This window comes from Balaenoptera ricei, chromosome 19 (genome assembly GCF_028023285.1).
Source record: "Balaenoptera ricei isolate mBalRic1 chromosome 19, mBalRic1.hap2, whole genome shotgun sequence".
Classification (NCBI taxonomy): domain Eukaryota; kingdom Metazoa; phylum Chordata; class Mammalia; order Artiodactyla; family Balaenopteridae; genus Balaenoptera; species Balaenoptera ricei.
The window spans coordinates 17,616,248-17,633,162 of record NC_082657.1 but is presented as its reverse complement, the minus strand read 5'-3'; the positions used below and the strand labels follow the sequence as shown (position 1 = coordinate 17,633,162).

The following is a 16,915-nucleotide window of genomic DNA, read 5'->3' as shown; positions in this document are numbered from 1 at the left end:
TTATTTGTTTGTTTATTTTTGGCTGCATTGGGTCTTCGTTGCTGCACACGGGCTTTCTGTAGTTGTGGCGAGCGGAGGCCACTCTTTGTTGTGGTGCTTGGGCTTCTCATTTTGGTGGCTTCTCTTGTTGCAGAGCACGGGCTCTAGGTGCGCGGGCTTCAGTAGTTGTGGCTCACGGGCTCTAGAGCACAGACTCAGTAGTTGTGGCACACGGGCTTAGTTGCTCCGCGGCATGTGGGGTCTTCCCGGACCAGGGCTCAAACCCGTGTCCGTCTGCATTGGCAGGCGGATTCTTAACCACTGCGCCACCAGGAAAGCCCAGGTACATGTTCTTAAACCTGGATCTGTGAGTTCAGGATAGGTGTAACATTGGGATCTCTGACTGGCTCTGAATTAAGCATCAGGTAGTGGGTGGCTGATCACTCAAGTGAGGCGTTTAGAACTCAGGATTAGGCAAACAGAGAGGTAAGTCCCCTACGTAGGTCTCAGCATCCTGACCAGGTGTGACGGGCAGAGCTCAGGGTGTTGTAGAGGCCCCTGAGGTTCCATAACCAGCCCAAGACGTGATCAGTGGCATTGGGGTCTGAATGGGTTGGGGTATGAGGTACCCAGATGAGGAAGAGTTAGGAATGTACCTGGTTATAAAAGGTAAGGACTGGGGAGTTAGGACGGGTGAAGAACAGACAGGTAAACCAACCTAGGAGCCATGTCGCTAAGGTGCAGTGTGAGAGGCTTACGGTAGACAAAGGTCTCTAGAAGTGTCAGAGGCCCAAGTCACTCAGACACTGTTTGGCACCAGTGGGCTCTCGCCAGGCTTCCCTCAGGCCGAGATGAGCAGCCAGGGATCTGTCAGGTCTCTGGGAAGAGTCGGTTCAGGTTAGGTTTGTATAGTGGGGTCTGCCGGGATGGTCTGTAAAGCCACGTCTGTTTGAGGTCTCAGAAGCTGGAATCAGACAAGGTGTGTATAACTAGGTGTCTTAGGGGAGGCCTGAGGAGCCAAGATTAGGCACATCTGGACAGAAGAGTGTTGGTCAGGTAAGGACACTGAAGCCAAAGGTAGGCAGAGACAGAGCTGAGTCTGACAGGTGGGACTGGAAATCCACGATCTGGTGCAGGTCAGAACTGTGTCCTCAGGTGTTGTCCAGGCAGCTCTGGTGATGCTCAGGGCGGTGGTCCTGGAGATGGTCCTGGGTCCCCTGGGAAAAGACTGAAAAGCTGGAGTCAGGCAGAGAGATGGAACGTTGCATCCATCCATCTGGAAGGTTCATGAATTCTGGGTCTGTCTGAGGTACACAGAGCAGGTCTGTCAGGTAAGGTTTGAGGAGTTGAGGTGAGATACAGGTTTGTACTTTCGGTTCTTGAACAGGTAAGGTCTGAGCTGCTGAGGTCAGTCCCTGGTTTGTATTCCAGATTTGAGGAGCTGAGGTTCAGCACGGTTAGATAGAACTGAGTTTTTCAGGTAAAATCTGTAAAGCCAAAGGTAAGCCAGAAGTAGGTTGAAAAGTCATGTTTAGGTTCATTAAACTCTGTCCCACAGTTGAGGTCAGGCACAGGTAGGTAGAACAGATCTGTCAGGTAAGCCCTGAGGAGTCAGGGTTGGGTTCATCTAGAAAGACCTGGATCTCTTAGATGATCTCTGAGAATATGAAGTGAAGGCAGGTGGGTAGAGGTAGGTGTCTCGGGTGAGATCTTGAGAGCTGGGACTGGGCACAGGTGAGTAGATCTGCATCTCCCAGGTAAGGTCAGGATAGGTAGGTAGAACTGCATCTCTGCCTATCTTGTAGAGATGTCTTACGAAGTTGAGGAGTTGTGGCCAGGCACAGGTATGTGGAATTGAGTTTCTCAGGTAAGGTCTGTGGAGTCTGCATCTGGTACAGGTTTTATCCTTGGGTCTGTCAGGGTGAGTTAAGCACAGGTGGGTAGAGCAGGGTCTGTCAGGTAAAGTCTGTGGAGCAAGTTCAGGAACCTGGGTCTGTCCAGTGAAATCTCAAAAGTCACAGCCAAGTCCAGGTAAGAAGAACCAAATGTCTTAGATGACCTTTGGCGAGCTGAGATGAGGTACATGTAAGCAGAGCTAGCCTGCCGGGGCGGTCTCAGGAGCCAGGAACAAGCATAGTTAGGCAGAGGTTGCTCACCATGTGCAGTTTGAGGACCCAAGGTCATGCACAGGTAGGCAGAGCTGGCCGTCCAGCTGCAATCTCAGAAGCCAGGGCCAATCACAAGTAGGTAGAACTGACTTGCCACATGTGGTCTGAGGTAAGCAGAGCTGGTCCACTAGGTACAGTGTAAGGTGCCAGGTTGGTAGAATTGGTCTACTGGGTATTGTCTGAGGAGCCAGGGTCAAGCACAGGTAAGCAGAGCTGGTCTGCTAGATATGGTCTGAGGAGCCAGGGTGATGCACATGTAAGCAGATCTGGTCCGCTAGGTATGGTCTGAGGACCCAGGGTCAAGTACAGGTAGGTAGAGCTGGCCCACTAGGTGCAGTCTCAGGACCCAGGGTCATGTACAGGTAGGCAGAGCTGGTCTGCTAGGTATGGTCTGAGGATCCGGTGTCAAGCACAGGTAGGCAGAGCTGGTCTGTCAGGTATGGTCTGAGGGTCCAGAGTTGTGTACAGGTAGGCAGAGCTGTCTGGTTAGGTATGGTCCGAGGATCCAGGGGCAAGCACAGGTAGGTAGAGTTGGTCCACTAGGTTTAATCCGAGGATCCAGGGTCATGTACAGGTAGGCAGAGCTGGTCCACTAAGTACGGTCTGAGGACCCAGGGTCAAGCACAGGTAGGCAGAGCTGGTCTGTTAGGTACAGCATAAGAAGCCAGGGTCATGTCCAGCTAGGCAGAACTGTTCTGTTGGGTGTGGTCTGAGGACCCAGAGTCAAGCACAGGTAGGCAGAGCTCGTCCACTAGTTATGGTCAGAGGAGACAGAGTCACACACAGGTAAGCAGAGCTGGTCCGCTAGGTGCAGTCTAAGGACCCAGGGTCATGCCAGGTGGGCAGAGCTGGTCCACCAGGTGCAGTCTCAGGATCCAGGGTCAAGTACAGGTAGGCTGAACCGGTCAGCTAGATACAGCATAAGAAGCAGGGTCATGTACGTGTATACAGAGCTGGTCCACTAGGTGTGGTCTGAGGATCCAAGGTCAAGCACAGGTAGGCAGAGCTAGTCTGCCAGGTATGGACCAAGGGTCCAGGGTCATGTACAGGTAGGCAGAACTGTTCCTTTGGATATGGTCTGAGGATCCAGGGTCAAGCACAGGTAGGCAGAGCTGGTCCACTAGGTACAGCACAAGGAGCCAGGTCATGTACAGGTAGGCACAGCTGCCCCCTCAGTGCAGTCTAAGGACCCAAGGTCAAGTACAGGTGGGCAGAACTGGTTTGTTGGGTATGGTCTCAGGACCCAGGGTCAAGTACAGGTAGGCAGAGCTGGTCTACTAGGTATGGTCTGAGGATCCAGGGTCAAGCACAGGTAGGCAGAGCTGGCCCACTAGGTATAGTCTGAGGATCCAGGGTCATGTACAGGTAGGCATAACTGGCCTTTCAGGTATGGTCTGAAGGTCCAGAGTTGTGTACAGGTAAGAAGAGCTGGTCCACTAGCTATGGTCCGAGGATCCAGGGTCAAGCACAGGTAGGCAGAGTGGGTCTACTAAGTATGTTTTAAGGATCCAGAGTCATGTACAGGTAGGCAGAGCTGTTTGGCTAGGTATGGTCCGAGGATCCAGGGTCAAGCACAGGTAGGCAGAGCTGGTCCACTAGGTATGATCCAGGGATCCAGGGTCATGTACAGGTAGGCAGAGCTGGTCCACGGGGTATGGACTGAGGACCCAGGGTCAAGCACAGGTAGGCAGAGCTATTCTGCTAGTTAGGTTCTAAGGATTCAGGGTCATGTACAGGTAAGCAGAGCTGGCTGGGTAGGTATGGTCTGAGGACACAGGATCATATACCAGTAGATAGAGCTGGTCTGTTAGGTACAGCATAAGAAGCCAGGGTCATGTACAGGTAGGCAGAACTGGTCTGCTAGGTATGGTCTGAGGAGCCAGGGTCATGTACAGCTAGGCGGAACTGTTCCATTGAGTATGGTCTGAGGACCCAGAGTCAAGCACAGGGAGGCAGAGCTCGTCCACTAGTTATGGTCAGAGTCATGCACAGGTAAGCAGAGCTGGTCCACCAGGTACAGTCTCAGGACCCAGGGTCAAGTACAGGTAGGCAGAGCTGGTCTATAAGGTATGGTCTGGGATCTAGGGTCAAATACAGGTAGGCAGAGCTGTCTGACTAGGTATGGTCCAAGGATCTAGGTTCAAGCACAGGTAGGCAGAGCTGGTCCACTAGGTGTAGTCCGATGACCCAGGGTCAAGCACAGGTAGGCAGAGCTGGTCCACCAGGTATGGTCTGAGGATCCAAGGTCAAGCACAGGTAGGCAGAGCTGGTCCACTAGGTATGGTCCAAGGATCCAGGGTCGTGTACAGGTAGGCAGAGCTGTCTGACTAGGTATGGTCTGAGGATCCAGGGTCAAGTACCGGTAGGCAGAGCTGTCTGACTAGGTATGGTCCAAGGATCCAGGGTCAAGTACAAGTAGGCAGAGCTGTCTGACTAGGTATGGTCCAAGGATCCAGGCTCAAGCACTGGTAGGCAGAGTTGGTCCACTAGGTATGGTCCGAGGATCCAGGGTCAAGTACAGGTAGGCAGAGCTGGTCCACTAGGTATGATCCAAGGATCCAGGGTCATGTACAGGTAGGCAGAGCTGGTCCACTAGGTATGATCCAAGGATCCAGCGTCATGTACAGGTAAGCAGAGCTGGCTGGGTAGGTATGGTCTGAGGACAGAGGGTCATATACCAGTAGATAGAGCTGGTCTGTTAGGTACAGCATAAGAAGCCAGGGTCATGTACAGGTAGGCAGAGCTGGTCTGCTAGGTATGGTCTGAGGAGCCAGGGTCATGTACAGCTAGGCGGAACTGTTCCATTGAGTATGGTCTGAGGACCCAGAGTCAAGCACAGGGAGGCAGAGCTCGTCCACTAGTTATGGTCAGAGGAGAGACAGAGTCATGCACAGGTAAGCAGAGCTGGTCCACCGGGTACAGTCTCAGGACCCAGGGTCAAGTACAGGTAGGCAGAGCTGGTCCATAAGGTATGGTCTGGGATCTAGGGTCAAATACAGGTAGGCAGAGCTGTCTGACTAGGTATGGTCCAAGGATCCAGGTTCAAGCACAGGTAGGCAGAGCTGGTCCACTAGGTGTAGTCCGAGGACCCAGGGTCAAGCACAGGTAGGCAGAGCTGGTCCACTAGGTGTAGTCCGAGGACCCAGGGTCAAGCACAGGTAGGCAGAGCTGGTCCACCAGGTATGGTCTGAGGATCCAAGGTCAAGCACAGGTAGGCAGAGCTGGTCCACCAGGTATGGTCTGAGGATCCAAGGTCAAGCACAGGTAGGCAGAGCTGGTCCACTAGGTATGGTCCAAGGATCCAGGGTCATGTACAGGTAGGCAGAGCTGTCTGACGAGGTATGGTCCGAGGATCCAGGGTCAAGCACAGGTAGGCAGAGTTGGTCCACTAGGTAAGGTCTGAGGATCCAGGGTCATGTACAGGTAGGCAGAGCTGTCTGACTAGGTATGGTCTGAGGATCCAGGGTCAAGTACCGGTAGGCAGAGCTGTCTGACTAGGTATGGTCCAAGGATCCAGGCTCAAGTACAAGTAGGCAGAGCTGTCTGACTAGGTATGGTCCAAGGATCCAGGCTCAAGCACTGGTAGGCAGAGTTGGTCCACTAGGTATGGTACGAGGATCCAGGGTCATGTACAGGTAGGCAGAGCTATCTGACTAGGTATGGTCCGAGGATCCAGGGTCAAGTACAGGTAGGCAGAGCTGGTCCACTAGGTATGGTCCAAGGATCCAGGGTCATGTACAGGTAGGCAGAGCTGTCTGACTAGGTATGGTCTGAGGATCCAGGGTCAAGTACCGGTAGGCAGAGCTGTCTGACTAGGTATGGTCCGAGGATCCAGGGTCAAGTATAGGTAGGCAGAGTTGGTCCACTAAGTATGGTCCGAGGATCCAGGGTCAAGTACAGGTAGGCAGAGCTGGTCTGCCAGGTGTGGACTGAGGGTCCAGGGTCATGTACGGGTAGGCAGAGCTGGTCTGCCAGGTATGGACTGAGGGTCCAGGGTCACGTACAGGTAGGCAGAGTTGGTCCACTAAGTATGGTCTGAGGATCCAGGGTCATGTACAAGTAGACAGAGCTGGCCCAGCAAATGTGGTGTGAGCAGCCTGGGTCAGAGGCAGGTAGGCAAAGCCTGGCTGCCAAGTATAGTCTTGAGGAGACCTAAGGAGTTACGGTTGAACACAGGTAGGTAGACTTAGCTCTTTCAGGTGTTGGATTCAGGCAAAGGTATGTACCCTTGGTCTTTTGGTGATGCCTGAAAGACAAGGGTTAAGCCTGGGTTGGTAGAGTGGCCTCAATTCAGGCCCACGGCACTGGGGTCTTCTGCAGATAGGCGGGACTCTGCGGGGCTCATAGCAGATAACGCAGCCTCTAAGTTAGACATGAGTAGGTGGATGTGGCTCTCTCAAGCAAGGACTTTGGGGCCAGATGTATGTATGCTTGGGTCTTGCAGGTGAAATCCTTGGAGCATGATTCCGGCTCAGGTACATTGACCCAGGTCCTAGAAGTTAGGCCTGGGGTTAGTCACAAGTAGATAGAACCACATCTCTTGGTGGGGTCTGCTGAGCACAGATACGCAGAGATGTTTGCATCTGATGAGGTCTGAGGCTCCTTACTGAGGTGTTGGTGCCCAGGTTAAGCAGGGGTTGATAGTGTTGGATCTGTTTGTGAGATGTGAAAAGCCGAGTCAGACACAGACGGTAGACCTGGCTCTCTCATGGTAGGCCTGGGAGCCGAGATCAGGCCCATGGAGATAGAGCTGGATCCCTTGGGAAGGTGTGAGGAGTCTGAGTGTTGGGCTCAGGGAGGTGGGCCTGGGTCTGTCAGTTGAGATGTGAGGGGTCAAGGTTAGGCACAGACAGGTATGTGAAGCCCGGTTCGTTAGCTGAGCTGTCTGGAGCCTGCCTCTGACAGGTGTATAACCCTGTGGTCTGAGGTACTGGAGTTGAACACAAGTAGGTGAGTTAACCTCCCAGGTGAAGCCATTGCATCCATACCCAGGGCTGCTATGTGGACCTGGCTTCGTCACTGAGTCCATGGATCAGGGTCACATGGCAGAGGTATAAACATGATCTTAGGTGGGTTTTTGCCCCCTGGTTCAGGTACAAATTGGCATCCCCGGGCTTGTTAGATGAAATGAATGGGGCAGGATCTAGCCTAGAAATACGTAATTGGTACGACTGGTAAGGCCTGAGAAGGTGGGTCAGACACAGGTGGGACCCTCAGTGGTAGGCTCAGGCACGGTCAGGTGGGTAGAGTGGACTCTCATCGAGGGAAAGGCAGAGTCATCGTAGGTATGTGTACCTGGGTCTGCCTGGGGAGGTGTGCGGATCCCTTGGGTTGAGGTAGGAGAGGTAGAATGAGCTGAGCCGTGTCAGCCACCTGTTCTTAGCACCCTGGTCAGGTGTGATGGGTGGAGCTCAGGGTGTTGCAGAGGCTTGAGGATCTGTAACCAGTCCAAGGTGTGGTCTGTCACATTGGGGTCTGGCTGGCAGGGTCTGAATTAATCAAGTGGGGAAAGAGATTGGATTATACCTGGTTGGAGAAGGTGAGGTCTGAGGCTCTGGGGCAGGTGAGGCACAGAACGTGGAACTGACTGCAGAGCTACATCTCTAAGGTGTGGTGTGAGAGACCCACTGCAGGTGAAGGTGAGGTCTAAGGACCTCAGGTCCTTAAGGTCTCAGAGGCTCAAATCAGACACTAGCTTCGCTGGGCTCTCCCAGAACAAAAGTGAAGTCTGAGAACCTGACCTCAGTCAAGGTCAGCAGCCTGGAATCTGTTGGTCTGAGTGCTGGCTGTCTGCTCAGGCCAGTTTCTGGATTTGAGTCTATTGGGTGAGATCTGAGAGCCAGTGTCAGGCATGGTGTGGTCTGTGGGACTGTGACAGTCAGGTAAGGTTCCCCCAAACCCAGACCCTTTCTAGGTAAAGAGCCCCATCATTCGTCTTATTATCCAAGCCAGAAACATCTGGGCCACATTTGATTCTCTCATTCTTCCAATTCATCCTTTTTAATTGAACCTCCTGAATCAGTGCTCTGCATCCCTGCCACCCCCATTCAGGGTAGCATCATTCTTTGGACAACCACTGGGGCTCCTAGGTGGTTTCCTGCTTCCATTCTCCCCTCACCCACAGACTTCTTGGTTCTCCAGCCTTGCCTCTCAGCTTCTACCCTCCAGTTCTCACGCCTTCCTTCATCTTCTAGATTGTGCTACACTTCTTCCTGCCCAGCCTGTCTCATCAGGCTTTCAGGATAGAATTAATGCCTTAATGCCCCAAGGCATCCATTGGATGTAATGAATTAGCATCTCTCTTTTGCCTCTAGAAGGGTGCTAGCCTTGGACCAACCTTGGGAGTATTGAGAAATTAAGTCACTCAAAGCATTTTCTGTGGGGCTTAATTCTCTCACTGTTGAGAAAGGCTGCTCTTGCTGCAGGACCTTTGCATATGCTGTTCTGGCTGCTGGAATCCTTCTCCTCCCTCTGTGCTTCCCTGGGTAACACTTACTCATCCTTCACATCCAGGCTCAAGCACCCTCAGAGTCCTTTTATTCTTGGTTTCCTTTCTCCCAAGCACGTCATCTCATTTTCACATTTATTGGCATGATTGTTTCATTTATATCTTTCTCCCCTGTGGATTGTTTGTATTGCCTATGCTAGGAACATGGTAGGTGTTCCAGAAATAGTTGTTAGGAAGACGTGACTGGAGATCTGAGGATTCTGAAGGTAAAGTGGAGTCTGCAGTGTGGCATGAGAAGGCACAGTGTGAATGGTAGGCCTCAGTGTGTCTTGGGCTGAGGCTGAAGATCAGTCAAGCCTAGGTGTGAGCCACTGGGCCTGTCAGTGTCCCAGGAAGCAGGGCTAGGCACAGGTAGGAGGTGCTGGGTCTGTCAGTACAGCCTGAGGAGTCGGGAATGGGCACAGGTATGAGGCACTGGATCTCTCATTGTCAGAAGTGGCAAGGCCAGGCCCAGGTATGAGACTTTGGGTTTATCAGTATCTGAGGAGCAGGGGCCAAGGCCGGGTAGGAGGTGCTGGGTCTTTCATTGTTCAAGGAAGTATGCGTGAGCACAGGTATGAGGCGCTGGGTCTGTTAGCGTTTAAAGAGGCTGGACGCAGGTATGAGTCGTTGGGTCTGTCGGTGTCCTTGGAGGCACAACCAGACACAGGTATGGGATTCTGACTTGTCGGTGTCCAAGGAGGTGGGCTAGGCGCCAGGTCTGTTGGTGCCTGGGGAGGCCGGACCTGGCACAGGTATGAGGCGCCGGGTCTGTCGGTGTCTGAGGAGGTGGGGCCAGCCACGGTAAGGTCTTTTGTTGAGTCTCGTGGCTCTGGTCGGTCCCTCGTATAGTCTGCCCTGTTGGTCGGCCCAACAGTTGCTGGCGCCTGGCCTGCTGTCTTGCTTCCCAGAGGTGGGTTGGCCCCAGGGCCGCGGAGCTTTACCTGTAGCAGAGCATGGTTCTCAGGGGGCAAGTTCCATGGCAGGAGGGAGGGGGGCGGGGTGTGCCAGCCCTCCCTCAGCGCCTTTTCCTGTCTCTCCTAGTGGGTGGGAGGCCGCTACTCGCTGTGGTCAGCCATCGGACTCTCCATTGCCCTGCACGTGGGTGAGTGTGCCTGTTTGTGTTTCTGTCTCGGGAGACCGTGTTGAAGTCTGAAGTCGGGCTGGGGGCTTGTGTCCCTGAATACCTTCCCGTTCCCACAGGCCGCTGGCCTCTCTGCCCTTGGCTGGAACAGTTCTTTCAGGTCAGGTGGGAAGGGCCGAGTTTCCTTGCGGCTTTGCGGGTTGGCCTTTCTCCCCGCCCCTCACCACTGCGGTCCTGCTCGCTCCTCCACGCCAGGTGGCCTTAGAGCTGCCTCAGTGCTCAGGGCTGACTCTGATTAGAGGGGCTTTCTACAGGCCCAAGTCCTCCCAGATCCTGTTTCTTCTGGCTCCCCCTCCAGCCTTTCCCCGGTTCCAGAAGAAGCTGTGTCCACGTCCAGGAGGCATAGGGCATGACCATTTCTGTTGACGCTGCTTTTGTGTCGCAGGATTTGACAACTTCGAGCAGCTGCTCTCAGGGGCTCACTGGATGGTAAGTGCTGAGGCTTGTGTTCTCTGCCAGGCGCTGGCTGGAAGCTTGTGGTTGGCCCAGCTCCCTCCCCCTCGCCCTCACTCCTTGCCTCCTGGGAAGCTGCTCAGCCCCCACCCACCCTGTTCTCATTTCAGGACCAGCACTTCCGCACGACGCCCCTGGAGAAGAATGCCCCCGTCCTGCTGGCTCTGCTGGGCGTCTGGTACATCAACTGCTTTGGGTGTGAGACGCATGCCATGCTGCCCTATGACCAGTACCTGCACCGCTTTGCTGCCTACTTCCAGCAGGTACCAGCTGCCAGGCCAGGCCTTGGGCTGGGGGCCCAGGTTCCTGCTCCTCCAGGGGCCTTTTCCTCCATTACCCTTGGGCATGTCCAAGGCCCACCTGTGCTCCCCACCTCGTGGAGAATCTTTGTAACCAGGATGGGTGTCAGTTGAGTTTGGCGACCGTGGGAGGGGCCTGACTGGCTCTCATGGTGCCCTGGCCAGTCAGGCTCTGGCTTGGCTCAGGGCATGTGCCTCAGCCAGGTCACTTCTTTCTTGGACATCACCCGACAGGGTGGGGCCATAGCCTGGGACCCCCATGGTTTGCACTGCCTTTGTCCCTCCAGACAAGCAGGTTTACACCCAGTCTGTGGTGCCTCTTTGAGCTACTCACAGCCCTCTGCCCCTGGAATCTCCACAGCCCCCCTAGAGCAGCCCCTCTCCCAGTGGATCCTGTGACTGGAGGAGGGGCTGAGGCTCCCCAAGGCCCAGAGTCTAGTTGGGGTGACGGCCCTCAAAGGCTATACAGTCTGGATTCCAGCCTGCCTCTCCATTAAGAAATCAGTTGAAGATTTTGTGACCCGTTTCTGCTCTTAGGGAGGTCCTCCCTGGACCTCCATATACACCTTCTGCTGGTCATGGGTGCTTCAGCGCGGTCGAAGCCATAAAGCTTGTGAGCTGTGCCCTCCCAGGTGAGGGGACATAAAAGAATCATGCCTGCCCATATCTCACAGGGCCAGGGCAGGGCAGGGCAGGGCAGGTGTGCCTGGTGCATCCCAGGCTGGTTTTGGGCATGTGCATGAAGGAGCAAGACTTGCAGATCGATGACTGGGTTTCTGGCCCCATTCCAGGGTGACATGGAGTCCAACGGGAAGTACATCACCAAGTCCGGCACCCGTGTGGACCACCAGACGGGCCCCATTGTGTGGGGGGAGCCAGGGACCAATGGCCAGCATGCCTTCTACCAGCTCATCCACCAAGGTAGGGCCCATCTGGCCTGGGCAGGAGTGCTGCTGGGGACGGGGAGGGCACGCCAGCAAAGACTCCTCCATGAGGTCAGCGTTCTCCTGTAGCCCACATGGATGGTTTCCATGGGTGGGGATAGGCACCTGGGTGACCACAGTGCCCTTCGCAGGTACCAAGATGATACCCTGTGACTTCCTCATCCCTGCTCAGACGCAGCACCCGATAAGGAAGGGTTTGCATCACAAGGTAAAAGCCCTCATCCCGACCCTCTTCATGCTGTCTTAGGCTCACATTACACCCAGACCTCTTAAGACTGATGCATTAGTCAGCAGTACTAGTTTTCTGTTCCTGCCACCACAAACTTAGTGGCTTAAAGACAACACCCATTTATTATCGTGGTTTCTGTGGGTCCCAAGCCCATCACGCTCTCCTGGGTCTCTGCTCAGGTTCTCACAGGCTGAAGTCAAGGTGTCGGTAGGACCGTGTTCCCTTCTGGAGACTCTGGGGGGAAATCCTTTTCCTCATTCATTCAGATTGTTGGCAGAATCCATTTCTATATGGTTGTAGCACCAAGACCTGGTTTCTTTGCTGGCAGTTGGGGGTCGTTCTCAGCTTCTAGAAACCCCCTTGACTCTTGGTCTCAGAACCAGCCAGCCTGGGTTGAGTCCATCTGAAGCTTCGATTCTCTCCTGCCTCTTCTTCTGTTGCATCTCTCTGGCTGACTCACTTGCCGTCCTCTTCTGTTATTTTTAAGGGCTATGTGATTACATTGGGCCCACCTGGATAATCTCCCTATCTTAAGGTCTGTAACCTTAGCTCCGTCTGCAAAATCCCTTTTTGCCATGCGATATAATATACACAGGCGTTAACAGCAGGGGGCAAAGATCAGGGAGCCAGGATCTTGCCTGCCACAGCAACAAAGGGGAAACCCACCCAACTCCTGACCTGACAAAGTCCTTGAAGAGGACCGATCCTGCCTTATCTTGGGTGTGCAGAGTAGCATGGGTTACTGTGGGCACAAGCTTTGGACTCAGGAGTCCTGGGTTTGAATTCTAATTCTTCCCCTCTGTCCTTCTGGGATTCAGTGCTGTTGACTTGAGGAAACTGAGGCTCAACTAGAAAAGAGATGACGCCTCTCCCCCTCAGGATCTTAAAAAATAGATGTTGGTAAAGTTCTTAACAGGGCCCTCGGCAAGTAGTACGTAGTCCTTGAAGGGTAGTTATCATCGTTACCTACTTTCCAGCGTCAACAGATGTGCTCTGTTGCCCCCCTTGCTCCAAGTAAGCTCCAGAGCCGGGGCGAGCAGCCTGACCCCGACTGCTGAGACGAACCCCGACTGGGCAGTGCCAGGCAGTCTCGTCCATCTGCCTGAAGCTCAGACAGCGCTTCAAAATGGTACTCGATGTCTCTCTCGTCAGATCCTCCTGGCCAACTTCTTGGCCCAGACTGAGGCCCTGATGCGGGGGAAGTCGACAGAGGAGGCCCGGAAGGAGCTACAGGCTGCAGGGAAGAGTCCAGAGAACGTTGAGAAGCTGTTGCCCCACAAGGTCAGCACTTCTCCTGAAGTGGGCTTTGGGTGGCATCCTGGAATTGGAAGGATAAAGTTGTGTGGCCAGAGCAGGGGCTCGTGGAGTGCCTTGCCTGTCTTGCACAGTAGGAGGGGCTGTCCTCACAGAGCTGCCCATCCCAGCCTCTGGGGCGGCATGTGCTTCCCTTATGAGGAGTTAGGGATCACGACTAACTGGGGGACATTTCTGGGTGTTTTCTGAAGGTCTTTGAAGGAAATCGCCCAACCAACTCTATTGTGTTCACTAAACTCACACCATTCATTCTTGGAGCCTTGATTGGTAAGTGAGCGGGGAAGGTCCCGGCTTCGGGTAGGTCGGACTGGGCTGGTAGAGCCCTAACGTGCTCCCTCCACAGCCATGTACGAGCACAAGATCTTCGTTCAGGGCATCATCTGGGACATCAACAGCTTTGACCAGTGGGGGTGAGTTGCTGGCTAAAGGGGAGGGTGGGGAATGCCTGTGAGTTGGCTGGTGGATTTCACTAGCAATGTTGGAAGCTTCCTCATACCATTCTTTCTCCTCGCCCTGGCAGAGTGGAGCTGGGAAAGCAGCTGGCTAAGAAAATTGAACCTGAGCTTGATGGCAGCAGCCCAGTGACTTCTCACGATTCTTCCACCAATGGGCTGATCAACTTCATCAAGCAGGAGCGTGAGGCCAGAAGCCAATAAACTCGTGACCGGCAGCAGTCCCTGTTGTGACCGGTCCGTCTTTTCCCTCCTGCCCAGAGTCTGCACTGCATGGTCCTGCCCAGAGCACCCTCTGGTTTCGGGCTTGGACCACAAGCCCTTTGGGGGAAGCTGGTCTGGAATTGCCAGCCAGCCTCACCCTCTCCATGTCCAGGCCCCCTCTGTCTTACAGTTGGCTGAACTGTTGCAGTGCAGCTGATTTTTCCGACCTATGTTCATTGTTCATATACCAGGTAGAAAATAAAGATGCCACAAAGGAGCTTGTGGGCTTAGCCTCTTCTTTGTCCTGAGATGGGGCTCTCTGCAGGAGTTAGGGTGCCCAGCAGGAGGAGTATTTGCCTTGACTGAGGCTTGACTGTAATTGGTGAGCAAATCCAGAATGGAGGACGGTCCCTTGAGAAGAGAATGGGTGGAGTGGGGCATAATCCAAGTCACGAGGGCAACTTGGCCTCTGTAATCGAATCTTTTCTACATCTTCTTACACTTCTCACCCCTGTGGCTTTGGAGGGATTGTATACTTCTGTTCACTGGATAGTTTTTAAAACTACATTGAGATTTTGTCTGTTTGGGGTGAATTCCTGGCCCAGGTCAAGGGTGACTACTAACTCCTGGCCAGATGCTCGGGTAATTCTTTCCTTTTATAAGATAGACAATTGAAAAAAATGATTTTTGAAGAAACTATCCTTTTATCTTCTATTTAATGTACTTCTATTCAAGATACTAAATAATATTTCTGGCCAATTTAGCAGAAAATGAATTTTATTTAAAGTTGATGGGCAGAATCGATGGGCAGACTAGAGGCTGAGCTTTCCAGACCTACACCCTAGACCATGACACAGAATGATCTGGACTGGGAAACTGCTGCCCCTTTCACAAAGCCCTGCTGCCCCCAACCCTGTCATCAGGGCGGCCTTCACCCCGTCTTCTCCTGGGCTGCCTGCATTGGAGTTGTCCTCTAGCTTGGCCACATGCCTTCCTCAAAACAGGGAAAAGTCAGGACTTGTATTTTTTCTTCCTATAAAGAGAAGACAAACCGCGCCCATGAATGCTCAAAGAAAGGAATACCCTGACTGTAGAAAGTGACCGTACAGGTGTAAATGTCCACTTAAAATAAATAATAGAAATTGTCAGCACTTCTCATCTTCCTATTGGTGAAGTGGAAATTGTTTTTTTTTTAATTCCAAAAGTGAATGCCCACTTCTCTCCCACTTTTGCAGAGGTGATAGAAAGATGCTTTTCAACAGTCAAGCTCTGTTGAAGCCCCTGCTGACCCACCTCCTTTCTTATTTTTTTTGGGGGGGGTGCGCCTCACGGCATATGGGATCTCAGTTCCCCGGCCAGGAATCAAACCTGTGCCCCCTGCAGTGGAAGCGTGGAGTCCTAACCACTGGACTGCCAGGGAATTCCCCCACCTCCTTTCTTAATATAGCTGATGAAAAGTGAGCTATATTCCCATCAGAGGCACTTCCTCTATTACAAAAGAGCAAGCACGCAAGTCTGTAGAGAGGAAAATTCTAGGTGGCAGACCCTCTCAGGCTAGCTTGTCTTCACATGAATGATCTTTTAGCAGTGGGCCCACTGAGTTCCTCTAGGCCAGCTGCCAAGTCTCATGTCTTCCCTTAGGCGGGAGCACCTGTCATACGTCAGTTGGCCATGTGTCCCTTGGCCCTGCCTTGTTCTGGTCATCACTGCCACTGTCATCACTTACAGCTTCCACTTATCCTGTGGCTGCCAGTTGTTGCAAGTCTTGAGCGGTATATTAGAGTTCTCCAGAGGAACAGAACCAATAGGATATGTCTATGTATCTCTATACAGATTTATGAGATTTATTATGGGAGCTGGCTCACATGATTATGGAGGCTGAGAAATCCCACGATACGCTGTCTGCAAGCTGGAGACTCAGGAAAGCCAGGGCTATAATTCAGTTTGAGTCTGAAGGCCTGAAAACTAAGAGGCCACTGGTGGGAGGCCCAGAGTCTAAAGGCTTGGGAGCCAGGAGCTCTGATGTACAAGGACAGGAGAAGATGGATGTCCCAGCTCAAGAAGAGAGAATTCACCCTTTCTCCACCTTTTTGTTCTCTTCAAGCTCTCATCAGATTGGATGATGCCCACCCACATTGTTGAGGGCAGATCTTCACTCAGTCTACTGATTCAAATGCTATTCTCTTCTGAAGCGCCCTCACAGATAATCCTAGAAAAAATGTTTTACCAGCTATCTGGGCATCCCTTAGCCCGGTTAAGTCGACACGTAAAACTAACCATCACAAGCAGCCCTTCAGGTGAGACTGAAGCAGCTTTCAACATCTTCATTCTGTACTTCCTCAAATACAAACTGTATCACAATTTGATGATTTGTGTGAGTTTGTCAGGAGGTCCAAAGCCTACAAAATCATGAATTAAGTCAGACACTTCAAGTCTCACACATGCAAGCACTCCTTACATTGTTCCAAGGACTCCACGATAATGTCAGTGTCAAATTTGTTGTTAAATTGCTTCTGAAATTCCAGAATGGGGCAGCAGTTAACATCTTGAACATTCCTCTTAAGTAATAAGGCTTCATGCTGCAATCACACTTTGATCAAGAGGCTGTAATAGGTTACGTTAGGATGTAAACAGATGACACGTTGGAGAAAGCTCAGTAACTGTTGGAGGAAATCTTGCTGTGTTAGCAAGAATAAGATTTGGTTTTTTTAATTTTTGGCTGCACCACGGGGCATATGGGATCTTATTAGTTCCCTACCCGGGGATCACACTGGCGCCCCCTGCAGTGGAAGCGTGGCATCTTAACCACTGGACTGCCAGGGAAGTCCTCAAGAAGAATTTTGAAGTTTGTTTCTTCTTGCAATAATTTAGAAATGTATCCTGGGAAACATTAGCTAAAATAACAAGTGTCTACCAAGTCATCCAGCCTCTTTGGCTAGACCTGAAGTGAACAGCAAGACTGGACTTCACAGCACCTTTAAAGCCATCAGATTGGCAGTGATAAACCAGAAGTAAACTGGTTTCACCTCCAGGTCCTCGCTGGGGCTGGAGCCAAACATCAGGAGGCACCTTTTTTTTTTTTTTTAAAATATTTATTTATTTATTTATTTTGGCTGTGCCAGGTCTTAGTTGCTGCATGCGGGATCTTCATTGTGGCATGTGGGCTTCTTAGTTGCGGCATTTGGACTTCTTAGTTGTGGCATGCGAACTCTTTAGTTGCAGCATGCATGTGGGATCTAGTT

General features: G+C 52.4%; 1 protein-coding gene across 1 annotated transcript in view; it reads left to right on the top strand.

Annotated features, from left to right (window-relative positions):
* The window catches only part of GPI (glucose-6-phosphate isomerase), a 28,149-nt gene extending 14,199 nt beyond the window's left edge, over nucleotides 1-13,950 (top strand). Inside the window, exons 10-18 of the mRNA XM_059905527.1 lie at nucleotides 9,679-9,739; nucleotides 10,164-10,207; nucleotides 10,342-10,494; nucleotides 11,322-11,451; nucleotides 11,606-11,682; nucleotides 12,856-12,984; nucleotides 13,209-13,284; nucleotides 13,361-13,427; nucleotides 13,538-13,950. Coding sequence (XP_059761510.1) covers nucleotides 9,679-9,739; nucleotides 10,164-10,207; nucleotides 10,342-10,494; nucleotides 11,322-11,451; nucleotides 11,606-11,682; nucleotides 12,856-12,984; nucleotides 13,209-13,284; nucleotides 13,361-13,427; nucleotides 13,538-13,673 — 873 coding nt within the window. The 3' untranslated portion in view covers nucleotides 13,674-13,950. The remainder of the gene's footprint in view (nucleotides 1-9,678; nucleotides 9,740-10,163; nucleotides 10,208-10,341; nucleotides 10,495-11,321; nucleotides 11,452-11,605; nucleotides 11,683-12,855; nucleotides 12,985-13,208; nucleotides 13,285-13,360; nucleotides 13,428-13,537) is intronic.
* The last annotated feature ends 2,965 nt before the right edge of the window (nucleotides 13,951-16,915 follow it).